Genomic DNA, 24,626 nt, shown 5'->3' on the forward strand with positions numbered 1-24,626 from the left:
AGTTATCACAAATGAACCCCATGGATTACTCTTGTCTGGCTACTCTTATAATTTGTTGACGCTGGTATGAAGTGACAAAGCTATATAAACTATAAAGTCTATATTGAGTGAAGCTGAAGAACCCTAAATCGAACTGTAAAATCAAATGGGGAATTTCCTCAGTAGTAAATCACATAGGATAACGCTGCGTTTCATTAAACAAGCACTAAATAATATATTTAATCCTTATAGTTATTTTAGTCGTACATACTAGTCCTTATACTTTTTCTTGCTTCTTTTGGGCCTCGTCACTCTTCTCTTCTGTGGCTGTGTGTAGGATCTGCGGAGGGAGTTATCCACGGAGTGTGGGAAACAATAAATAAAAAAAAAAAAATGCTCAAAATCTTAGTGTATGAGAATGGGAAGGTGAGAAAGAAAGTGTTTCCAAAATCTTCTTCCTGAGAGATAATACACGAGTCTTTATTTACGAGGAAACCCAACAAAAGAAAACATGGTCTTGGGGACGAATACGTGTTAATGCCAGAGTAAAATGTTCACGTTCTCAATCATCAACCGGTTTCGTCATGCAATCACCCAATCGATTTTAATCAGACAATAGAATTTCCAGGAAACGATGATCAGAATATTACACAGGCGGCAAGAAATCACTGAAGTCTGAGAGATAGAAAGAACCTTATAAGCATTTATTGATTCTAATGAAAAATCAGCATCTTAAACCAAGAAAAAAAGGTAAAGGAGCCACAAAGGAGACGATTAAAATGCAAGAGAAATGCTAGTTGTCACTAATTCTGAAATCGCTTGTTTAGACCGAGAATTTGGATGTCAAAATCGACTAAAATCAATGAATATTCCACTCATGTCTTTGAAATCTCCCATCAAAAAAGAAGCGAATGCAGAAAAAGACAACTTTGACAATAAGCCTAGGTAGTGAGCTCCATGATTGCACCAACAATGTCTCCATCGTGAGCCTCGAGAGCCTTAACAGCCTTGCTTCTCGACACACCGGCTTGTGTCATGACCAATTCAATGTCACGAGGCTCCACACCACTCTCGTCAACTTCTTCTTCCTCTTCGTCGATTGGCGCTGGAGCAAAAGCAGAAGCATCAGGTTTGGCCATCGCAGATCCCATCTCAGGCATCCTAAACTGTTGAGCAGCCTGTGTCTGCAACTGAGAGCTCAAATCATCTATCTTGGCCTCACCGAATATCACATAGGTCTCTGAGTTGGGGCTCTTGAAAACATCAGGCTTCGAGATGGAGAAAAGAACCTGAAAGACAAAAAGAAGAAGCAAACATTGTGAATTCCCATCAGCCAATATAGATTACAAATACATACATATATTTCAGGGGCAATGCACAAGCTAAACCACATTTTTGCAGAAGAAAATAGGACCCATATCAGTTTTGTGCAAAAACAGAATTAATTGAAAGAGAATCAGGAAAAAAACTTACATTTTTTGTTCTCTTGATTGTGACCCTACTAACACCAAGAACAGCTTTCATGCCCAGCTTCAACATTGCCTTGCGGCTCTTCTTCTCACTCCTGCTTTGCTTTGAACTCCCATTGACACCTGCTTTCCATTTTCCAAACATAAACTCCATCAGTCGAATAACCAGGAGAGCTACATTCATCTTCTATGGTATTTCAAAAACTAGCAACTGTAACGACATTAAAGATACATGCTATGAATAAAATGAACTCAACATTTCCGATTAGCTCTGCTGAGTGCCGAGTCCATTCATAAAGGAATAAAAACCAGTAAACACAACATACGTAGATAAAATCCTAAGATATAATCCAAACAGACTGAAAAGTTTTCAAACAATGGAATTGAATTAATAGAGACGGACAAGAATCCCCACAAAATTTATCGCAATCAATGTACATAAACCTAATCCATAGAAGATACAATACTCGAAGATAAAATTAAGTGTATTGAACACAACTAGAAATTCAAAATCTAAAAAGCAAATCGAGGGAAAGATTGGACCTGGAGTTCCATCCTCCTTTTCGTCGTCGTCGTCTTCATCGTCGTCGTCTTCGTCGATATCGACGTCCTCAACAATAGGTTCATCATCGTGAAGGTTGGTCTTGTTCTCAAATTCCTCGGTGGAGAGATCCTTTACGGCTTGGAGCTCGGCTGCTTCAACAAGGGGACCGGGAGACATTTTTGCTTGGCCGACTTGAAAGAATTAGAATCAAAATTATGACGATGAGATGAGACTTCTCTGTTGGTGATTGTAGTCGCTTCGCCTTGTGGTATTTGATATTCTTACGATAAGGGTTTCTCTCTCTCTCACGCACTCATTATTGGGCCTCCTGTAGGCCCATTTAAAGTTGTGTTATTTGTTTGAGGGCCCATCACTCATTGGCTGAAGTTGATGTTTGTTGAAATGAGCTAATATGCTTCACCAATCATGTAATTTGTTCCCCAATTTTTTTTTTTTTTAACTTCAAGTCGCTATTTCATTGAGCTGAAAGAGCGTCCATAAGGATAAAATTCGCCACATGTAGTGTTAAATTATTAAATCAAACGAAGTTAGAGAAACAATTGAAATTAAATAAGCTAGTGCATGAACAGACCTATTACCATCTCGTTTTATGAAACTAAAATGACAAGATTCGAATAATGAACGGGCTTTATGATTAATTTCACTTATAATGGTTCCACATTTTTTAGTAGAAATTACTCCATCCGTCCGTATTTAACGGGATAATATCATTTTTCATACCTCAATATTGATTTAACTAATAAATAAGTATTTCGAATTTTTTCTATCAAGTGGATATTTTTTCATTAGATTTTTTAACTAACACATATCTATCGTTAAATATGGCATACACGGCACCAATCTTTCATGAATCTTTCCATTCAGTTCTACGTAAGCAATATGTCACATGCTGTTTAAGCAAAAATGACACGTAATAATTTTGACTCAAATAATTAAAATTCTTATAAATTGGACATAATCGAACCGACCCCACCGAACGAAAAGAATATATCATCTCCGTATTAAAATATATATAAATTTTTATATTGTGTATATAAAAATTTGTATGTATTTTGAAGTGAAAGTAGTATAAAATTTTTTAACATCCATCATTATTACTCCACTCACGGCAAAGCATGCCTTTTTCAGATCAAGAATCAAATCAACCCATCCCAGTTTATTGCAGGCAAAAGAGACACAGATTCAAACAAACGCATGTATATGAAAATGAACCACAATTTCACACCTAATAAAAACAGCAAAATGTAAAAACATACTAAAACCGAAGAAATTGATTTCTAGGAAGAACGTGTTGGGTTGATCATGTGTTTTATATATCTTTGTGAATGAGCATTGATTAATTAATTTAAATTGGCTCTTAATCGCTTAATTAGCTAGCCTGATAATATTAAAACAAGGATCAGAGATATTTGTTTCAAGAAAAAAGAGTGTTTGGTTGTGGAGATTAATGAAAGAGTACTGTTCGATTTGTGCAGCTAGATAAGTAGAATAAGAGGGAGATGTGCTAATCGGTCAAATCAGTAGCGGCGATGTGTTAATCGGTCGATTTGCAGGTCTAAAAGAAGGATAAATAACTTACTTAAGTTTCGGTAGCGACGGATCGAGGCGGGTGCGACGTTCCCGGTTGGCGATGGCTTGGTTTTGTTCGGCTCAACTCGTCTTCAGCCTCGAACTCATCGTTTTGGCCCTCACCGGAGCTCTATTTGCAGGTGGCCCTCGACGGCTTGGTTGGCGACAACCCTCGACGGATCCGATTGTATATGTGGTGGTGGCGCACGATGTGGTGAACAGTGGCGCTTGCTGGTGCGACGGCGGAGGAAGCTCGCGATGTGGTGGTGGCGAAGTGAGGCGGCGGTGGTATGTTGGGACTTGGGAGGATGAAGATCGGGAGAGAAAGGGGCGATGTGTCAAATGCCTAACTGACCCCTAATGTTTTTACTTTGGTTACTTAGCCCCCAAAGTTTATCTATATTTATACTTAAGTCCTCCATGAAGAGCCATTGGATATATATTCTTTTCGTTCGATCGATTAGGATCGGATCGGTTCAATTTTTAAGAATTTTAATTATTTGGGTCAGAATACTTATATATTATTTTTTTAAATCAGCAGGTGACATGTTGCTTACGTAAAATTGATCGGGAAGATTTGACGGAAAATATTTGACGATAGATATGTGTTTGTTAGGAAAATTAACGAAAAAATACTCATTTGATAGAAAAAAATTTGAGATACCTATTTGTTAGCTAAGTCAATTTTGAAATATAAAAAATGATATTATCTCATATTTTAATGACATATTATAGGGTTTCGGTAGGATTCATAAATGTATTTATTAGATATGTTAATTAATGACTAAACAACTTTATAAATAATGATTACTCTATATTTTTATTTTATTTATCCGGGTATTAATGAAAAGTTTAGTCAAAATTATTCTCATGTAATGGTGTGGTAATTATTTATAGACAATGTAAAAAAAATTTACTCATGGATGAAATGAATCGTGTAAACTAACTACAGTAAAAGATATAAACAGGACGTGATTAGTAATGAGAAACAATCAATTCTCTAGTGAATTTTGGATGTGTAATTTGTAATAGATTATAAAAAAGACTACATTGCGTAAACATCAACTGATTCAAACGGTTCCATGTGTTCATGATTGAATTGAAACGCCAACAATTAAATCAACGTTTGCGATGAAAAATTTCTACCTGAAAATAGACTATATATATAATGGACATAATGCAATCTCTTGCAACTACTGATTGCAGGCCTTTAAAATAGAGTCTAAATTGTTTTCAATTGCTTGCATATAGCAATAAAAGTAGTCTATAAAACTCTGAAAAGTCAAAGATTAACGGTGTTGTCAACAATTTGCTCACACTTATATTCTTCTCGCAATTGAATAAGTGGAATAATGGAATTAGTACTTTACATGAATTCATAGCCATAAATTAAACGTGGAAGAAGTCCGATTTTCTATTTATATATAGGTTCCATTAGAATGGATGCGAATTACTAATCGGGACTCGGGACCAGTACCACCAACCAACTAATTTGGCATGGAGCTAATTTTTACCATCATTCAATCATGAATTAGGTATTTAGGTTACTTCACTGATTGCTAATCAACTTTAACTTGCCTAGTGAGGCTCAGGCGAGATAGTTTTTTTTTTTTTTTTTTTTCAGGGTGAAAGTGTGCTTTCCATTGCAATGAGAAATAATCAATAACAAAAACAAATAAAAAATAATTCGCAAAGGTAGACATCACCATCATCATTTTCGAAAGTTGCAAGCAATGGAGTTTGAAGGAAGAGGATATGGCACCCTCTTCCAATAAATTGCAAAATATCTGTCACTTCTTTCATAAATTGGATTTTTTTTTTAAAAAAATTCATTATATATCAAGATTAAAAATCGAATACAAGGAGCGAGTCAATAAACTCATCGTATTAATCTTAAAATTTAGCGATCTAAAACATTACAAAAATTATTTAAGGTATCAATTTCGAAATTCAAAAGCAACAAAAAATTTGTAGTCAATTCGATTTATTAAGGTCTACATATTTTCGAACAATAAATTTTTCGCATTTTCATTTCAAAGTCCTAAACTTAAGATCAATTTAAATGAATATCGATGAATTAATACTTTTCGTTTTGAAAAAAAAAAATGAGGATCCCCAAAGCAGTATATATAAAAAAAAGTCGGATGTCATGTTTACATATGGAAGAGAAAAATGAGAGCCAAAGTGCGTGGGACCAGCTTTAGGTGACTTTGTGAAAGCTATAGTGAATTATGTGATAACATCAATAGCACATGGTTGGTGAGATAGCTTTACTTATAAAAAGTCTCTCCACCACTTTGCTCTCAGACAGACAAATCATTCTTTCTTTCCCACCAAAACTTTCCCACCAAACAAACAAAAAAAGGAAAATGGGTTCAACAACTACAGGCGAAACTCAGATGACACCAAGCCAAGTCTCCGACGAAGAAGCTAATCTCTTCGCCATGCAATTAGCAAGTGCCTCTGTCTTACCTATGGTCCTCAAATCAGCCATTGAGCTTGATTTGCTAGAGATCATGGCCAAGGCTGGTCCTGGCGCGTTTCTCTCACCTTCCGACATCGCGTCTCATCTTCCTACTACCAATCCTGACGCTCCGATCATGCTCGATCGGATGTTGCGATTACTTGCAAGCTACTCTGTACTTACATGCTCACTCAAGGATTTACCTGATGGCAAAGTTGAGAGATTGTACGGTCTTGCTCCTGTTTGCAAATTTCTTACCAAAAATGAAGATGGTGTCTCAATTTCTGCTCTTAATCTCATGAATCAAGATAAAGTTCTCATGGAAAGCTGGTAATTAACCTTTTTCTCTTCTCAATATTTGGACCAATATCGGAGTTTTTGAAAATCAAGGACTAGTAATTATAGTATTGCAAAAATACAAGGACTGATTTATGTATTATCAATTGATGACATAGGTTGGGTTTGGCCCCATCAAGAATTGCCTGATTGTGGGTTTAGTTCATGTCGTAATCATTTGTTTACCTAATACCTACCAAGCGTCGACTGTAGGTCGTTTTCATTTATGACTTTTGTCACAAGCAATATTTTTGGAAAATTAGTAAAAAGGTCCTCATACTTTCTTGGTCGGTTGGTCGATAGTAATAATTAACTTTGTTCGGGTCATAGAAAAGCTAGAGTATTTACTTTCCTAGTTCTCTAAATAAAAAATTTTCCTATTCTATTTTATTGAAAGTGAATAGAATGATCAAGAATTTATGTTGATAATCATGATATATGATAGGTACTATTTGAAAGATGCTGTGCTCGAAGGAGGAATTCCATTTAACAAAGCTCATGGGATGACATCATTTGATTACCATGGCAAAGATCTTAGATTCAACAAGGTTTTCAACAAGGGAATGTCTGATCACTCTACAATCACCATGAAGAAAATCCTGGAGAGCTACAAAGGATTCGAGGGCCTCACATCGGTAGTTGACGTTGGAGGTGGGACTGGAGCTGTTCTTAGCATGATCATCTCTAAATACCCTTCAACTAAGGGTATCAATTTCGATTTGCCTCATGTTATTGAAGATGCTCCATCTCTTCCCGGTAATATTTTATTTCAATTTATTGTTTACATACTCTTGATTAATGGGGAAGTCGAATTTTGGTTAAGACACCACTATTAATTTGTTGCAGGCGTGGACCATGTTGGAGGAGACATGTTTGTCAGTGTTCCAAAAGGTGATGCCGTGTTCATGAAGGTAACTTCACAATCTTATAATTCACCTGTTTAGTTGAGTGATTCGCATTTCCACTAGAAGTGAATATGTTGAAAACGTTTATACAGTGGATCTGTCATGATTGGAGCGACGAGCATTGCTTGAAGTTTTTGAAGAACTGCTATGATGCACTACCAGAAAATGGGAAAGTGATTGTTGCTGAATGCATTCTTCCAGTATACCCAGACACAAGCCTAGCGACGAAAGGTGTTGTACACATAGACGTGATCATGTTGGCACATAACCCAGGTGGGAAAGAACGAACCCAGAAAGAATTCGAGGCCTTGGCCAAGGGTGCTGGATTCCAAGGCTTCCAAGTCAAGTGTTGTGCTTTCAATACATATGTCATGGAATTTCTCAAGAAGGCCTAATTAATTAAACCTACATGGATGGTTTTTCAGAGCATACTTATACTTTCTGCCTATAGTTTGTTGGGTTTAATAAAAAGTGGATCTGTTGGTTTTGTTTCTTAATGATGTCTCATGCATTTTGGTCAGATACGTGATGAAAATAAGTTTCGAGTTAAAATTGGACCAATTGGTGACAGAACTTGTAATAAAAACTTGTTTCTATTTGTCGTCAAGGCCCAAATGCTGGACGAAATAAAGGACCTAATAGAATGAAAGTGTAGTTTTTGGGATCCTGTTGAAAACCTATACAAAAGTACCTGGAGTGTCATTATCTCAATAAAATAAATAAACATTCCTACATTTCTTAGAAAAATGAAAGAAATGTGCGGTGGAAAAATCCTGCTTGTAGTCTATATATATATGTCCGTGATATACTTTGTAAATTGAGTACCTCTTCTAACCGTATACGATCGAGCAGTTAACTATCATATTATTAGGCGTCGCAGAGGTTATCATTTTCAATAGGAGGGGATCCTATGTTCGCCTGCCGAAGAAATTGTCCTTTAACTCTTGGACGTTGCTCTGCAAGTTTCTTCCTGCTCTCGTAGCGAATTTGAGAAGAAGAGAAAAAAATAAACTAATTAGCAATTCAGCATGATATATTATTGAATGTGTTTCCACAGAGACATATAAAATATGTACCTTCTTTCCGTGTCATCTATCTTTCCGCTTCATATGAAATTTTTTTAGAGCTGCCTCTCTCAGGATTGATCGAAGACCGTTTCCACTGGAACTGAAACAACTCTCTTCAGTCTCGTTCCCATTACTTCCAGAGGCGCTTCCATTGCCCAAATGACTTAAACCACCATTGCCCGAACTACTGGTTGTACTTCGATCAGTGGTACAAGATACTTGTCCTCGATCATTTGCCTCTTCCAATACGTGATAGTGGTTTTTATTAGATTGACGAAAGTGATCGTATGAATTGTTGAACCTTACACTCTTCACTTGAACTGGAACTACTCTTTGTTTCATGGATGAAGTTGCAACCACAGACTGATTTGATATGCCGATTCCAAAAGAGAGACCACTTTTAGCACTAATCGTTCGATCACGAGCATCAGACTTGGTGTCACCCACAGTTTTCGAGTGATTATTTTCAGAACTGTTCTCGGATTCATGCATAGGCCTATGAGTATACCTGCATACTATGGTGAATTAATTAAAAGATACAAAGAAATCAAAACATTCAACTTACGACAGTTGTAAAAAAAAAAAAGCACCCCACAAATGAATCCACAAACCACATCAGGACCAAATCTTGCTATGATACTATGTAAATAGGCCTAACTCCAAACAAAGCTAGCTTATTGGGAGGAGGTTTTCCAACACTATAAGACACACTAAACATTGTTACTTTACCGATGTGGGATTCCAAGTATGCTAAACGCTTTTGGCCTTGGCCGGAATACATGTAAAAGACCTTAATGTACATGATCTTTATCGGCCATGTACAATGTGGTCTTTTTTCACATGCATTCTTGGCCATTCTGACGAAATTTTCCATCCATTTAGCAGGACGTCCGGACTGATGATAGACATGTGATTCTAAAACAATTGTCAATAGTTAAGAAAGATGAACAAAAAAAACTCACCGTGTAAAAAGTTGAGGAATCGGAAGGCCTAAGGGTACACCTATCTTCAATGACGTCATTCTCAACTGCATTGGGATGAGATATTGTCAAGGAAAGATCTAATGGGGAAGAATCAAAAATTTTTGAGCTAATGTTTGAAGAAATGTGATTACTAGATGCTCCTGTTAAATAGATGGTTGTTGTAATAGTGTTGGCAACAACATCACGTGCCTCATTAGCATCCCCTCTTTGCGTTATTGGTTCACTTGTTGCCGTATTGGCTTCTATGCAGATGCCCACATAAGATCCTATCCATCAATGAATTTCAAAAGAGAAATGCTTCCTAATTGAACCAACCACAATGAATTATTCAAAGAAAAACTTCACCTTCGCCTAAACTGGAATACGCTTCACAGCTCTGCACATTTATACTGTTGGGAGAGGACTTTTCCAGAGTTGGAAGAGACAAAATCTTGGATGATTTTGACTGGGGTACTCTCAATTGGTAAGTCTGGTTTTGTGCAAGAGCTCTGCAAGTAACAAACTCGGTCGATCAGTGAGTTAACTTTCCGAGAAACATATTCAGGATATTTCACGTATAAATCATAACAAAGAAGAACAAGAAGCAACCTGCTCATCACTCCCTTTTTCAATGTAATCCTTATTTGTCTGGAGACAGCCCATGGAACCACCTGAATTATTATTTTCATCCGTGGCTTCAGCTTTTCGTTTTGTGACACTTTCATCTTGAGGGGCAGATCCACAGAAGGTCAACTGGTAAAAACATAGGAAGAACCCAACTAGATGGCAACTTGTGTGATGAAATGAAAATGTAAATATCTGGGAAGAGCTGGAAGTAAGCATACTGAACGTCTCCTCCATACATGCTGCCACAAGTTCCGCAGCTCATTTCTTCTAATAGGTTTAACTAGATAGTCAGCGGCACCTCTCATCATGCATTTATAAACTGTGCCAATGGAATCTTGTATTGACATCACTGCATTAAAAAAAAAATGTAATTGATCTAACATTTTTAACCAGACTAGAAATTAATGGTCCAGGCAGCTCTAGCTTACTTATAACAGGAATGGTTTAGCAAGTCTCATGCTCCATGACTAACGTAAGAAGAGCAAAACCAGAAATTGTTGGCAAATCAATTTCTGTCAAAATCAGATCAATATTTTGAGGATTCCCCTTCAAAAGCTCCCACGCTTTCAAGCCGTCGGAAACATCAACAACTATGATTCCGGAAAAACGAAAAACAAAAAAATTCTCAGTACCAACAATTTGATTCTTCCACCAACACACTCACATATGAACATGATTTGAGTAAATAAGTTGTAACCATTACTCGAAAAAAAAAAAAAAAAAAGAGCATAGCAAGAGCGGCCAAAACCAACCTTTGTAATTGCATTCTTCTAGAAGAGCAGTAAAAACTCTTTCTCGTTGAATCATCAGCTTTCAACTAACATTACTCTCAATACCATCATCGAAAGCAAACTCTCCCACTCCACCACCTCAATTGTTGGACAGCCGCCGCCGTCAATAGACGTCTCATGTGTCTCCTCCGTCACAGTCGTGAGTGGCTGACCTTCTTCACCATTGCTCAACACCATTTCGAATCAAAGTTAGCTTGTTATGTCAGTCGAGCGAACTCGAAATGAAAACAAAGGAAATCTAATCCTCCAGAGAGACATGTCCACTCAACCAGTTCATTTATGTTTCAGTCTTTCACTACAGCTTTCAGAAAAGAAAGACAAAGAAACACAAATATATAAATGAAGTAACAAAATCAATTGGACGGATTAGATCATTTCTTCTAGAAGAACGAACTGATCATCCAACGACAACTAACCTCTTTACTAGAAAAAGAAAAATCTACGAGTCCACCCATGTCAATTACTACTAAAAAAATAAAATGAAATTAAAAGGTCTAAATTTCAATGTGGCAGTCGCCAATTGTTGTTGAAAATTTGAGGGTCAACAAACCATGGTCCCACGTGGAAAGATATTTGTGCGAAAGATTTTCATTATTATTGTGTCTCAGTGTTGGATTGTGACACGTGTTCTCATCGTAGCTTTGACTTCTTTATTTTAGGCTCCAAACTTGTCTATACAACATGTGTGCTTTAAAATCTCCATTGTTGAGGAAAGGGTAAACTACATGAGAAAACGTGCTTAATTAACAGAGTCACAACTGCCGATCTACATTGACGTTTGGTAGGACCAGGATCCTACCGATTTTTTTTTTGAAGTTCCGAATTTTAAAATATTGAGATTAAATGTGGAGGAAAAAAATTAATCAAACGCAGCAAAGAAAATAATCCAAGAGATATATGTATGGTTCAACTTAAATAATTTAATTTTCATTAAAAAGGAAAAGTTGAATAATCTCATATTAATGACACTATAGAAATTTATTTAGACATACATACTGTACATTTTATTGACCATGAGCTTTACTTCTAATAACATGCATAGGGAAATACTTTATACTCGGAGGTGGAGAGGCTGACTCTCCATTAACGCAATTCTTAGAATTACTCAGTTTGGGAAGGATCACCCTTTTGTATAATCCAAATCAATGAATAAAAAGAAAATAAAAATAATAACATGCATAGTGAAACAGTTTATTGTTGTTTCATATCATCATATAGTTTATATTTTCTTTACATTTCGGGAATGCTAGTCCGTACAGATATCGGAATTCTCACGGCATACACACCAAATGTCCAAGTCAAGCTCCCAAACGAGTAGCCCATGTTAAAGCTCTGAGTAGAAGAAATGACAACGGTGAAAGTGAGGCTTGTGATTGAAGAGTTAAATACCAACACGTTGGGTTTTACATGAACATTCGTGCCACTTGGAGATTCAACGACAGCCTTGTATTTTCCGTCTGTAGCTCCGACATTGGTCACCGTCCGTTTGATATTCACAGAGCGTCTGAGGTTTGGGACTGTTATGGAAGGGAGGTTCATGTCTAGGATAGATGATGATGGCCTTTTGACGTTGCAATGTCGAGGATGCGTGAGATTCAAGTAACTTATAATGCTTTGATGGCCAGCTGAGCAGAGGTAGTTTACATAATCTGTCATGTTCATGTCGTAAACCAGTCCTGGATCCGCTGCTCTATTGGGGTTTATGATACCACCCCCGAAATCAAATGGGTCTGCCAGTTTTGTCGGCATTCCATGTGCACGTATGGGTTCTCCAGATGGACTCTTGATGTGTGCTACAGTATCAAAATTTGTTTTAGTGAGAAATAGTACTGGATTTGCAAAACAGAAAACATGTTTTAAATTACCTGTGGTGGTAATTGCGGATTTGATAGCAGCTGGGGACCATTCTGGCCTTAAAGACTTTAGTAAGGCGACAATGCCGGCGACATGAGGAGTTGCGGAAGATGTTCCGGAATCAAATGCAAACTTACTATTAAATTCCACATGTGAATTTATTGTTAGTATATTTACACCAGGAGCTGCTATGTCTGGCTGCGTGTGTCACAACCAAAAGAAAGATTATCACTCTCTTTTCATTGACAGGAAATTTTTTCTATTTTAAAAGGAGAAATATGTCTACCTTCAAAATCTCTGGGGCATAAGAATTTGGTCCTCGTGATGAGAAGTATGCTACCTTAGTTGAAACTGGTTTGCCAATATGAGTTCTTGAAGGATATATCCTTACTTCAGCATCCCTAACAACACACAATATCTGTCATCGGCGATGAAAGACGGATAGCTTGTGTGGCAAGGATGATTGATAATACTATATATTATTGATTATTGATGAGACATATACCTGGAAGAAAAGCGGGAATATTCAAGAATCTGTGTTCCTGTATCATAGCTTACATGAATGCAAGGAAAATGAGGAGGACAATCATATTCGTAATTTCCATTGCCAGGATCTCCAGCTGCAATCACTCCCAAACACCCTACCTCTACAAGGCTATCGGCAACATCTTCTATATAAGTATCACCATATTGTGACACAAAGCAAAGCACTATTTTTCCTTCTGCCCAAGTGTCATCTCTTGTCAGAGTGTCGCAGGTGCTACAACATTCATACATACATACACGTGTCAAGATTATAACGCATGACGTCTGAAAGTTTAGAGATTAGTACTGACCGAGCTGGTAGAAGTTCTGAAACCTCTGGGAAGACCAATTTGCCAAACACTGCATTTCCCATGCCAAACATGGATTCACCCTGAAATTTAATACTAATATAGCATGTCATTACCATAGTCGAAACGAGAAGCATTAATGCAAGACTGATGAATAAATTACCACAATGGTCTGGTTGTCTCCTAGCATGATAGTTGTAGGAAAGGATCTATCTACGGTACTTGCGGCAACGGTGATGATCCATGGAGGTGTATTTTGCACTGTCTGATCTTTGGGGCCCACATTTCCTGCAGCACAAATGACCGGTATTCCCACTGCTACTGCATGGAATGAACCAACCGACATCACATCATCTTGGTTTACCTCAGAAGAGAATGGGAAATCGGAGGCAAGGGACACTGATATGACATCAACGCCATCTCTTGTGGCTTCATCAAAGGCTTTTAACAAGTCAGCACTTGTACACATCCCTCCTCTGTACAATCTCCAGCATACTTTGTACATAGAAACCCGAGCACAAGGGGCCCCACCTCTCAATGTTCCGATACCTAGCCCGTTGTAGCTTGCATTGGCGACGAAAGAGGCTGCTGCTATTGAAGATGAGCGTGTCCCGTGTCCGTGCGTCTCTCTTGCAGACAAGAAGTCTTTATATTCCGTCGCATTGTATGGTTTTCCATATTCTGCTAACATTCCCTTGATGAAATAACGTGCTCCTATTAGTTTTCTGTTGCAGTTTTTCGCAGTGAAGTTTTCTCCTGGCTCACAAAAACCCTTCCATGTGGCTGGGATTGGCCCTAGACCTCTGTCGTTGAACCCTTCTGATTCAGGCCAAATCCCTGCTCATCGAAGATAGACTAGTTAGATTCTTGAAAATACAATCAAATGTTCAGCAAAACTTCACTCTTACCAGTGTCTATTACACCAATGATGGAAGCATTTCCCATGTTAGATTGATGCAGAAGACCAGAGGATGATGGATGTAAAGAGAGTCCAAGGTAGTCCCAACTTCTGGTTGTTTGTGGTCTATAGAAGTGATTCGGAATAACTCGAACAACACCAGGTATTTCTACATCCAAAGGAAAAAAAATTATTTCGTATATAAGTAACATAAAGTGAAGGCCTTGCCATGGCATCAAAATGCACCTGAAAACATTTTTGCTTGGCTTTTTGTCAGCTTTGCCGCAAACCCAGAGAAGCTATGCTTATAACTGTATATCATTGAATTTGCAGATGCTTCTTCACTGCAAAATGAGAATTCGCAATGAGAAACATTACTTTACTTTCTCTCTAAGTCATAATAAGGACGTCACGTGTACCTTCCAAGGACGTTGTTGAGCATCTCATGATGGGTTTTCTCAACAAGCTTTGGATCATCATATTTCCTTTCTCCCATATAAACTATGTACACCTGTTGGATTCAATGTAAAATATCAGTCCAGAGGAGCAAGATGTGAAACAAATTACTATGTCGTCAAAGACTACGTACATTGATTTTGGCAGTGACTACAGTTGAAAACATTGTCTGCAGAAGCAGCATAGTAACTACAATTCCTCGTATAAATGACTTCATTATCATGGTGAAGAAGTTTTGTTTTTCTGCTGATCAACAAAGCTAGATGATGAAGAAGAATAAATACTCCTGTCTCCTGCTAAAGCGACTCTTATCTGCTTTTCATTTACTACCAAGTTAGCTATGCACCTGTTAATCTCATACTCGTACAAAGGAATAAAAAAATATAGATTTGATAAACTTTACTCCCTCCATCTCGCAATACATGTTTTTTTAGACTTTTTATTGTCCCAAAATAGATGATTTTTAAGTCTAATTTAGATTAAAATATGTTAAATTTTCCTTTCCACCTTATTCATTGTGCCGGTAACTTAATAAGCATGTGTTGAGAGACGGAAGGAATATTAATTAAGCACGAGTTTTGTGCTTTTCTTTTTTCTAATCCGAGTAAAGCTACTTAAATTGATGAGGAAGAGATCCACCATTTATAGTATTCTAACTACAATTTACTGAAAGTGATCCACTATGTCAATGATTAAAGTTTTAAAGTGTTCATTTTTGTAAGTGGTCGATGTCACCATGTCATGATTGCTCTTAATAATTGGTGTCAAATTATCGGTCTCGTCATGTCATTGAAGAGCAGAAAGCTTAATAGAAGAAAACATCATGTCAAATCACAAGGGACCAAAGCTAGGTACTGTTTGAGAAACTGGAATCAAGTACACTATGCTCAAACATCTTATAAGCTTACCTCAAGAAATAATTACTGTCTTACGGAAGGACAATCGAGTAAAACAAGGTCTTTGTTCAAAATTCACAAAACAATTTGATGAAAGAAAAAATCAACTTGGAGCATATTAAATGTAACATGATTATATAGTACCCTGACCATATTGGCTCGGAACAAGCGAGCTTGATCTCGGCAAATTTGTTCTTAGCATTGTATGCTGAAGTCTCTATGGAGAGCCAGAGTCCGAGCCAGTTCAAGAAACCATTCAATGTTGGTTATTGAAACTTCACAATACTAAATTATTAGTCATTCAGTAGTCAAATTATGAGCACCGCCTTTTCTTTTCTTCTTGGGAGAGAATCTCGCAGCCGAAATTGTTAAGAGCTTATTGAGAGACATTCCTTCACCTAATATTTTCTTCTTAAATTCATACCTAGGCTTAATTCTGTCATCAAGCCTATAACCAAGGAAAGCAGGAAAAGTCAAAAGCTCTTCCACATCACGACCCATTTCCTCTACCAAGTATTCAATCTTCTCCTCCAAGGAATCATGGACTATATTGCAATATCTGAGGATGCTTATTGCTCATATCAAGAATATCTTCAAAAGAAAACCCATAACTCAAGAAAAGTCCAATCACACTCTGCATATTCAGACAACTTGTTCTTGTCACAGCCCCAACTGCCACTGCGAAATCCTTGGTTCTGTACCTATATCCAATCTTTACCAAAATGGCAAGCTTATGGACGAGGTTGTCTTCATAAGATAGGCCTAAAAACAACGGAGCTTGAGACAAGAACTTGAATATTTCATTCGAATCCAATCCACATTCCTTGAGAAACGTCACTCTGGGCTGCAATTTCCTTTCCTTGCTAGCACTAACAACACCTGGGAATACAAAGAAAATCCTAAATATTTGCTCGTCGTTTAACCCAGCAAACGACCTGAAGAACTCCACATGGTTTGTCACATGCTCCAAACTATATTTCAAAATGGCTGGGAGTTTACGCAGCAGAGTTCCGGTCGCATTCTCATCTCCCCCACTAAGATCTTTGAAGAAAAGTACCTTTGGAATCAATTGAGTCTCCAAATCATAATTGAGGATGGCAGGAAGCTTCACAATCAATTTCAGTGCCATTATAAGGACTAAAGAAAGTAAATATAGCTTCAATATCTTCAACTGACTTGAGACATATAGCCTTGGTTAAATTGACATTGTTAAGAACATGAGCAATCTTTTCCTGGGGAATACCTACACGAAGTAGAAGCTCCACTTTTTCATCAAAACCCACCAATACTGTCGGGTCAGTGGCAGATAAAAGCCGCTGGAGCTGGACTGGCTCAATCTTGCCATTTAAATCACTAAGCACGAATTGTATGAAAGAATCAACCTCGGTAGAAGTTAATACATTTGGGTTTTTCATAACCAAGCGGTAAATAGCCATGCCATTGATCCCTATTGATTGCAGAGAATGAACCCGAGAACGTATTGAATGAAAAGATGCAAACTTTAGAGCAGGGTTCTTCGACACCATATGTTCCGTTTCTTTAATATCAAAGCCAATATTCTGAAGGAAGTCAAAAAGCATGCCTGAAATAGAAAAATTGACACTTTGAAGCAAAAACTGAAAACTACATTGGCATGCAGATAAAGTGTTCGAGGAATTAACTCAGAGAACCTAAACAACAATTACCTGATTCAAAGTGGCGAGTAGTAGTGGTAGTGGTAGCAGGCGAGTCGACGCAGCTGCAATGAAGAAGAACATACCGAGAGGGTCTAAAACCCGACAACGGTCTCACTTCAACTGTCCATGGTTTAACAGTAAAGTTCAGAATCTCCCGGGATAGAAGAGCTGAATATGAGCTCAAAGAAGCCTTGGATTCAACTCTAAATTTAATTGGAGGGTTAACCAGGGTTATTGGCGACATGGAAGAAGAAGGAGAAGGAGGAGGACTAATTTTTATGAGGGAAGTGATATGTATCGCGGCTTTAGTTAATCGTCACATTATAAGGCATTTGAAATGTTTTGGACCACATCACCAGCCAAAATATGAATCCTGCTATAGAGATGCCTTGTTGGTTTAATTATTAGAGCATTCAGTCAAGACCTCAAAATATAGCAACACTAGATTGAACCCATTTGCATCAAAATTCAATGTTACAACTTACAAATACGACTTGAAATTGAGCTTTGCTCAAAGAATTAAATATCAATAGGACTTTTCACTCCTTCAAAATTCAATGTTACAAGTTACAACATACAAATACAGATGATTTACAAATGATTAAATGTAAATTCCATAGATTTTCCATCATTCAAGAGTATTTGTGATTACAAGTTGGACTTAAGCGTTGAATCGCTGTTGAATGTCCTTGAAGCCATTATTGACGACTCACTTCATTAAAATTGCTCGCAGGAAAGCCTCTAATAAGGATGTTGGATGAACCTCCTTTTCTCGATTTCCTGGGTATTCTGTAAAATAAATAATTCCATGAAACATCAATCGGGACTCAGGAGGATACAATATCCAGAATTTATCAACTGCATACAGGCAATATCGGTGATTAAAGAAAAGTGAAAGAAAACTGCAACTAATCAGCTTTCACAATTGGACTTGCCTAACACGAGTAACTTGGCTAAGACGATCATTTGGTGATGAGGCTTTACAAACATGGCCCTTTTTCTTATCTTGAGAATTATGGCTCTGCAAAACAAACACCAAGATAAAACCTGCACATTATTTCGAAGATTTTATGGCAATTGTGCACATCTTTACATGCATATTCACTAGCAGAACTGCAGAAGTCTGTATTAGTAGAATACACATGGTTCAAATCATCCTTACTTCAAATTAAGGTAAGAGACAAAGTTCGAAATGAGATCTTTCCGGAGGCAATTTAGATTGGAGTCACTGATCAAATTAACTTTGTGAACTCCACATAAAATTAACAAACTCCCAATCAGATTGACTATAACGTCGAAAACCATTAACAGTCTAGCAAGTCTTGACATACAATTAAGGCAAAATGTATGTCTAACAAGAGGGTTTTCAGCAACAAACTATCTTAGCTTCTAAATGTAGAATTCCTACATATCCGATCCAAATGGATATCAAAATTAAGCATCTTCAAGAGCTAACATGAGAGTGAAAGATAAAATTATCTCAGCAGTCTGCATTAGCATTCACCAAGTGACCTCAATTTCGATGGGCATAGTTTTAATCAACACAAACATAAACATACAACAAACTTACAACATATTGAGGAGGGCAAAGCTTGGGTTTCTTGTTGCTTCCAACAACATTAGCATTGCGATCATTCGAGGCCGACGAAGCAGCAGTGAATTTCCTCTTATTCTTTCGGGAAAGAATCCTGCTTCCTCCTTTCTTATCCCTAACTTTCCATACATTCTTCTTCCTAAACAGCACCTTATCGAATTTCCACACAGCAAAACTCGTATCAATGACAGTAACTTCACTTCTGCTGAATCCAAACAGCTCCTTTCCATTGGCTTTCTCTTTTTCATCGTCCACTTCTTCTTCCACTTCAATTCCCACTCCACTCACCAAATTCACATCATTATCCGATGCTGACGTGGCGCCGCCGCCTTGAGCATTCTCGTCTTTCCGTAGGGATGAATCCCAATCCCAGCTGCTCTTCTTCTCGACAACGAAGCAGAATTTAGGGTTCTTTTGTTTCCTGAGACTCTTCTTTTTCGAAATCCCGGCACCGTCTCCCATGTTGAAGAGCTCACACAGGACATTGCTCATTACATTTGCACTGCCAACCAATTCTTTGCCTTTGTCTTTCTTCTTCTTCTTCAAAATCATCATACCTTTCAGATTTCGATTCACCGTGACTCGGTCATCATCGGCGTTGGCATCGTTACAATGAGCGGCAGCGGCTTCGAGGAAGTGGTCAAGGTTGAGATTGTCATCGGAGCTAGTCGGGAATCCCCTGTTGGAACGTAGGCGGTCGAGCCAGGTCGAACCGCCAGACTTTACGACGGCGCCGGTGGAGTCGCTTGAACATAGCATTTCCGGTTCCGATAACGAGGAAAAACTAGATTGGTCGCATTTCTGTAATTCAAAAGGTAAAAGTAAACTAAACGTCGTTAAACCAAAATAACGTCTCGTTAAAAAGTAGTGTTCGTCAGATGATTTGGTACTATCTGGTCCCTAAGGTTTTGTCTTTTTATTGGATATGACCTTATATTATTTTTTAAATCGTAATATTACATCACAAAGAAAAACTATACTACTTCCATCCGTCCCAAAATAAATATAAATTTTTACATATAAATTATATTAAAATATTTATATTTATTTTGAGACGAAAATAATATTTGATAATGTCCATCTGAATCCCACAAACAGAATTAAATCAGATTTGGATTAGCTTAAAAAATTCTTGGACATCAATTTTACTAATCATTCTGTATATAAATAATTGATACTTGTACTATTTTGAACCGTTGATAATTTATTATATATAGATATAATTACCGTTTAGATACATCTACAACTCATAGATGTATCAAAAAATAATTTACGTAAATTATTTCTGGACACGGAAAAATATTTGATTTTTTTTGTCAAAATTCATTTTTGGGGACATTGTATCCTGCCAATCGGATAGACTACAGAGTATGTCTCATGCTCACCAAACTTTAGTTTAAAGAGTACCCAATTCTATAATGGCGAAACAAAAACTTTACTTCCAGAAAGAATTAGTATAAAGGACTTTCAAAATGAATTAAAACATCAAATTAAAAAAGGAAAATAATTTTATTTTAATTAACTTTAAAAAAAAAATACCTCAAAAACAGAAAAAGATCGGAAGTAACAAAGGGTTTGGATATAGATAAGCATATACCCACAAATCCCACCTAAGTTAAACTGATAATTTGAGCGTGCGTGTGCAATGTAACAGCTTTGACACGAGTGAGTTAGGATATGTAAAAACAAAGGGTATTAATGTAAAAACAAACTCCATCCATAGTCTTTTTGTTCACACTCTTTGAAAATTTTAATAAAGAAATAAATAAGTATTTAACCGAATTAAATGAATGAATGTCATCATATATTCATATTCATCGTCCTCATCATCATCATAAATAAATTCGGTTCCATTGTGAAAGAGAGGAGAGAAGGTCCAAAAAGGCTCTAGCTGCACAAACGGACGATCCGAAGAAGAATCAACCAACAACAGTACTGCTATACTCTCTCTCTCTCTTAATCAATCTTATTATTATAAAAATAAATCATTTTTAATAAAATAAAAAACGATGAGCTGAATTCTGATTATTATTTTATCTATTGTCTCTCTCTCTCTCTCTCTCTTTCTCTGATTACAGCGTCATCAATTTGCAGAGGCAGTTTTTATCTTTTTCCGTTTCGATCTTTGAGAGTTGTGTTTTTGATTTATCTTACATTAATGGACTCATTAGATAAGCTAAACCAGGTACTATCTCTTTCTCTTTCTCTATCGCTCGATTGATATATACATCAAAGTCAAACAAAACAACTAGTGTTTTTATTATCTGGGTCATATCCGAAATCTCTTTTTTTCTTTTGGATGTGTTTGGTTTTTAAGACATCATCAATTCATCATCATCTGATCACTAAAAAGGAACAACCTTTGGACTTGTTTTTTTTGTGTTTCCAGTGAAATCCATTACAGACCAGATTGTGTGATTTAATAAAGGAATCGACTTTGTTTTCACTGATCCTTTTATCTGAAAGACCATGGCGGTAGCTGAAAACGGCGGAGCTAGAGTTGATTCTGCATCGGCTCAGAATTTGGATAACTCCGTAGTGAAATCGGAGTCTGCTTATGTTCCGGATAATGCGGAGAAAACAAATTCTGACAAGGAAAACACTGATCAGCTCAAGAACTATGGCAATGGTGTTAATTTCCAGCATCATCAAGAGACGACGGTGGTGGCGGCAGAGAACGGAAAGGTGCTAAACGGTGGTGGAGTAAAGAAAGTGGAGAATGGAAATGGTGAAAACGACAAGTTTAAGAATGATATGAAGGATTTGGCTGAGATTTTGTCAAAGTTGAACCCTATGGCACAGGAATTTGTGCCTCCATCTGTGGCTGCTGCTAATCATCATTATCTCAACCAGAGTCACCATCAGAGGTTTTTGACAAATGGGTTTTTCACTAACAATTTTCTACTGCACACTAATGGCAATCTCAATGGAAATGGACCACAGACTCCTAGGAGGGTAAGCTTCCTTTCGTTTTTCCTCTCTAGTATTTATGTTCTTGTTTTTGAATTTATAGTGGGATATGAAACTGAAAGAGAGCTTTTAATCGAATCATGATCGACCAATGCTTTTGTATTCGATCAAGAACGTTTCATTTTAATGACTTGTTTTCTTTTGTTTATGCAATATGCATATCTTCTTTCAGAGGAGGAATGGATATCCTCAAGGCAAGCGAAGGTTGAACACCAGAACAGGAGCGGCACAGCGTGAAGAGATCATTAGGAGGACTGTATATGTATCTGACATTGATCACCAGGTAGGCGGATATACTTCCTACATTTCATTTCTCTAGTTTCGATTTTATTGGTTATGTTATTGTTGGATAAATGTGATTCTGTATTTTGTTGACAGGTTACTGAAGAGCAACTTGCAAATCTCTTCCTCCATTGTGGACAGGCAAGCAATAATTTTTATGGGCTTTTATGCATTCTTGATTTTGATAATGCTTGATGACATTCATAATTGATCTCCCTTGTGGTCCAGGTTGTTGATTGTCGTATTTGTGGTGATCCAAACTCTTGTCTTCGTTTCGCCTTTGTTGAGTTTACTGATGAAGGTATTATCAAAACCTTATTTTTCATATGGATCAACAAGTATGTTTGCTTAACTGAATTGGCATCAAAATGTGAGTGCAGAAGGTGCGAGGGCGGCTTTGAGCCTAGCTGGCACCATGCTTGGATATTATCCAGTGAGGGTGCTTCCATCCAAAACTGCTATTGCTCCGGTCAATCCAACTTTCTTGCCAAGGGTGAGCCTTAATCAATATATGGAGTCTTTGAATGATGATAGGGTTGGCAAATGTCAAATTTACATTCTAAAATTGATTTTGTGGATGATTTTTCAGTCTGAAGATGAGCGCGAGATGTGCTCGAGGACTATTTATGTTACAAATATTGACAAGAAGGTAATTTACTTTTTTCATCAACTGAATGACCCGAACTCACCAGAGGACGATTGTCGTTTAGCTATTGCCTATTCGTGTGCCCTAAGACTGATGATTTATTCCTTGAATTGATGTAGATTACTCAAGCTGATGTGAAACTTTTCTTCGAATCAATCTGTGGAGAGGTATGTGGTACTCATTGTGCAGTGTGATTGAAAATGATGCCTTTTCGACTGTAATTAATGGGAGAATTGGCGCGTTTAGGTTGAACGCTTGAGGCTGCTTGGCGACTATCAGCATTCAACCCGAATCGCTTTTGTTGAGTTTGCTATGGTAATCTGCTACCAAATGCTTTGGTTTATTTTCTCTATGAGCTGGAATGGAACACCGTTTGTGTAGTATATCTGTGAAAAGAGATTCTTAAGCTTTGTACTTGTTTGCAGGCTGAAAGTGCGATTGCAGCTCTTAACTGCAGTGGAGCAGTTATGGGAACTCTTCCCATAAGGTTTGTTTTCGCACTTGTTATTGTGTGTCGGATAAACAATATGCTTATTGGCCCCTGTGTTGTCTATTTACATGAATCAGTCCTCATTGTATTGGGATTGTTATGCAGGGTGAGCCCTTCGAAGACTCCAGTTCGGCCTCGTTCTCCCTCGTACTAAAACAAGTATCGTGGAATCAATGGACTGATCAAAGTGCTGATAGTTATTATTAAGTACTATTATGTTGGCATAGAAAGAGAAATGATCTTTTCGAGGTACTTGAGGCGTTAATATTCATCATCTTGTTGTTGCCCGGTATCCTATACTATAGAAGTTTATTTTATCGTCCTTCTCTAGAATTATAGAGTTTCCGGATGTGAATGCTTTGTTTCATGTTTCTCGTTGATGTTGAACTACATATGTTGACATCATCTTTGAGTATTAAATCTATTTCTGCATTATCAGAGATGCATACTGGGAAATGAATGACAAGTGCTTTCTTAATTTATTTTATAGAGAGGAAAAAAATTACGAGCATAAATGGGCTCTTTAAAATTGGGCCTACTATGGGCTATCTAGCCCATAACAGATAGTTTGAGGGCCTGAATTTGAAAATGTTTTCATTTATTTCTTTTTCGTCACATTCTGATGGCAGGTATATGACGTTTTTCGATTTTAGGTTCATTCAGATAGATATGTATTTAATTGAAGGGAGTATTCTATTCTATCCGGCAACAAACTCTCATTAATCAGCCAGAAATTGATTTGTTTCTTTCTATATGGGTTGTCTCCATCTCACTTTTCACACACACCTAAAGTCAATTAAATGTATATATTTAGATGTATATATTAGAAATATTTTGAAGTGAAACGGAACATGTTTAAAATATCAAACAAAATACATCCGCAATCTAGTCGTGCTCTGCTCAATATAGCAGCTCAACCAACTAAAGAGCAAAATAAGGGATTTAAAAACAATCAAATATGGAAAGCTGACTGAATTCGTTGAACTTACTACAACAACTAACCAACCCAAATAATCATTGTAAAAATGAATTGGACATATGGGCCAGTCCATGATATCCGATCTCTTCTACCTTTTTAAGGTGAACAAATTTCACTTGTCTTTCTTTTCTCCACACTAAAATTTCCTTTTATTACTTTTCTTGTATTTCCTTAATAAACTTACTATTAAATGCTAAAATGGATAAATATTACAATAATAATGAAAAAGTTTATCTAGGAACCCAATTTCATTCCTTGCATCATCAGATAAACATGAAAAGTGCTCTTAGGATCGAGTCGACAGATCAGCTAATTTGA

General features: G+C 37.1%; 6 protein-coding genes across 6 annotated transcripts; 2 read left to right on the plus strand and 4 right to left on the minus strand.

The window, feature by feature from the left end:
• Positions 1–920: 920 nt before the first annotated feature.
• Positions 921–2,169, minus strand: LOC139885200 (nascent polypeptide-associated complex subunit alpha-like protein 2). The gene is made up of 3 exons (XM_071869139.1): positions 1,992–2,169; positions 1,453–1,571; positions 921–1,268 (listed from the first exon to the last, which is right to left on the minus strand). The coding sequence occupies exons 1-3, from the start codon at positions 2,167–2,169 to the stop codon at positions 921–923; spliced, it is 645 nt and encodes a 214-aa protein (XP_071725240.1).
• A 3,782-nt stretch (positions 2,170–5,951) lies between these two features.
• Positions 5,952–7,682, plus strand: LOC139885194 (caffeic acid 3-O-methyltransferase 1). The gene is made up of 4 exons (XM_071869134.1): positions 5,952–6,376; positions 6,828–7,138; positions 7,229–7,293; positions 7,380–7,682. Exons 1-4 carry the CDS (start codon positions 5,952–5,954, stop codon positions 7,680–7,682), a joined length of 1,104 nt encoding a protein of 367 aa, XP_071725235.1.
• Positions 7,683–8,154: 472 nt separating this feature from the next.
• Positions 8,155–10,290, minus strand: LOC139885202 (two-component response regulator-like APRR5). The gene is made up of 7 exons (XM_071869142.1): positions 10,162–10,290; positions 9,906–10,069; positions 9,683–9,825; positions 9,527–9,603; positions 9,317–9,381; positions 8,377–8,862; positions 8,155–8,287 (listed from the first exon to the last, which is right to left on the minus strand). Exons 1-7 carry the CDS (start codon positions 10,288–10,290, stop codon positions 8,155–8,157), a joined length of 1,197 nt encoding a protein of 398 aa, XP_071725243.1.
• A 1,448-nt stretch (positions 10,291–11,738) lies between these two features.
• On the minus strand, positions 11,739–14,824 carry LOC139885203 (subtilisin-like protease SBT3.4). Its single transcript, XM_071869143.1, has 10 exons — positions 14,739–14,824; positions 14,566–14,663; positions 14,330–14,488; positions 13,585–14,258; positions 13,425–13,504; positions 13,094–13,348; positions 12,875–12,989; positions 12,600–12,786; positions 11,969–12,527; positions 11,739–11,859 (listed from the first exon to the last, which is right to left on the minus strand). Exons 1-10 carry the CDS (start codon positions 14,813–14,815, stop codon positions 11,739–11,741), a joined length of 2,325 nt encoding a protein of 774 aa, XP_071725244.1. The 5' UTR covers positions 14,816–14,824.
• A 1,144-nt stretch (positions 14,825–15,968) lies between these two features.
• LOC139885204 (transcription termination factor MTERF8, chloroplastic-like) lies at positions 15,969–21,412 on the minus strand. Its single transcript, XM_071869144.1, is given in 7 exon segments — positions 15,969–16,211; positions 16,213–16,785; positions 16,787–17,253; positions 17,357–17,550; positions 18,283–18,368; positions 18,918–19,742; positions 21,302–21,412. Coding segments are annotated over 7 exon segments (2,499 nt in total).
• LOC139885205 (polyadenylate-binding protein-interacting protein 12-like) lies at positions 21,411–24,052 on the plus strand. Its single transcript, XM_071869145.1, has 11 exons — positions 21,411–21,896; positions 22,084–22,194; positions 22,290–22,334; positions 22,422–22,494; positions 22,574–22,686; positions 22,783–22,842; positions 22,959–23,006; positions 23,086–23,154; positions 23,265–23,326; positions 23,435–23,476; positions 23,959–24,052. The coding sequence occupies exons 1-11, from the start codon at positions 21,411–21,413 to the stop codon at positions 24,050–24,052; spliced, it is 1,203 nt and encodes a 400-aa protein (XP_071725246.1).
• The last annotated feature ends 574 nt before the right edge of the window (positions 24,053–24,626 follow it).

This window comes from Rutidosis leptorrhynchoides, unplaced genomic scaffold, assembly GCF_046630445.1.
Source record: "Rutidosis leptorrhynchoides isolate AG116_Rl617_1_P2 unplaced genomic scaffold, CSIRO_AGI_Rlap_v1 contig87, whole genome shotgun sequence".
Taxonomy (NCBI): Eukaryota; Viridiplantae; Streptophyta; class Magnoliopsida; order Asterales; family Asteraceae; genus Rutidosis; species Rutidosis leptorrhynchoides.

Coding starts and splice junctions, on each gene's coding strand:
- LOC139885202 (XM_071869142.1), bottom strand. CDS start 10,290: ATGTCAATACAAGATTCCATTGGCACAGTTTATAAATGCATGATGAGA. Junction 9,826..9,905: donor GTTGCTTCTTGTTCTTCTTT/GTTATGATTTAT, acceptor TGTTACTTGCAG/AGCTCTTGCACAAAACCAGA. Junction 9,604..9,682: donor GTATTCCAGTTTAGGCGAAG/GTGAAGTTTTTC, acceptor ATTGATGGATAG/GATCTTATGTGGGCATCTGC.
- LOC139885203 (XM_071869143.1), bottom strand. CDS start 14,815: ATGGGAGAAAGGAAATATGATGATCCAAAGCTTGTTGAGAAAACCCAT. Junction 14,489..14,565: donor CCAAGCAAAAATGTTTTCAG/GTGCATTTTGAT, acceptor CTTTGGATGTAG/AAATACCTGGTGTTGTTCGA. Junction 12,990..13,093: donor TATTCCCGCTTTTCTTCCAG/GTATATGTCTCA, acceptor GTGTGTTGTTAG/GGATGCTGAAGTAAGGATAT.
- LOC139885200 (XM_071869139.1), bottom strand. CDS start 2,169: ATGTCTCCCGGTCCCCTTGTTGAAGCAGCCGAGCTCCAAGCCGTAAAG. Junction 1,572..1,991: donor AAAGGAGGATGGAACTCCAG/GTCCAATCTTTC, acceptor AATGGAAAGCAG/GTGTCAATGGGAGTTCAAAG. Junction 1,269..1,452: donor CAATCAAGAGAACAAAAAAT/GTAAGTTTTTTT, acceptor TTTGTCTTTCAG/GTTCTTTTCTCCATCTCGAA.
- LOC139885205 (XM_071869145.1), top strand. CDS start 21,411: ATGGCGGTAGCTGAAAACGGCGGAGCTAGAGTTGATTCTGCATCGGCT. Junction 22,687..22,782: donor ATCCAACTTTCTTGCCAAGG/GTGAGCCTTAAT, acceptor ATGATTTTTCAG/TCTGAAGATGAGCGCGAGAT. Junction 23,327..23,434: donor ATGGGAACTCTTCCCATAAG/GTTTGTTTTCGC, acceptor ATTGTTATGCAG/GGTGAGCCCTTCGAAGACTC.
- LOC139885194 (XM_071869134.1), top strand. CDS start 5,952: ATGGGTTCAACAACTACAGGCGAAACTCAGATGACACCAAGCCAAGTC. Junction 6,377..6,827: donor AAAGTTCTCATGGAAAGCTG/GTAATTAACCTT, acceptor GATATATGATAG/GTACTATTTGAAAGATGCTG. Junction 7,294..7,379: donor GTGATGCCGTGTTCATGAAG/GTAACTTCACAA, acceptor ACGTTTATACAG/TGGATCTGTCATGATTGGAG.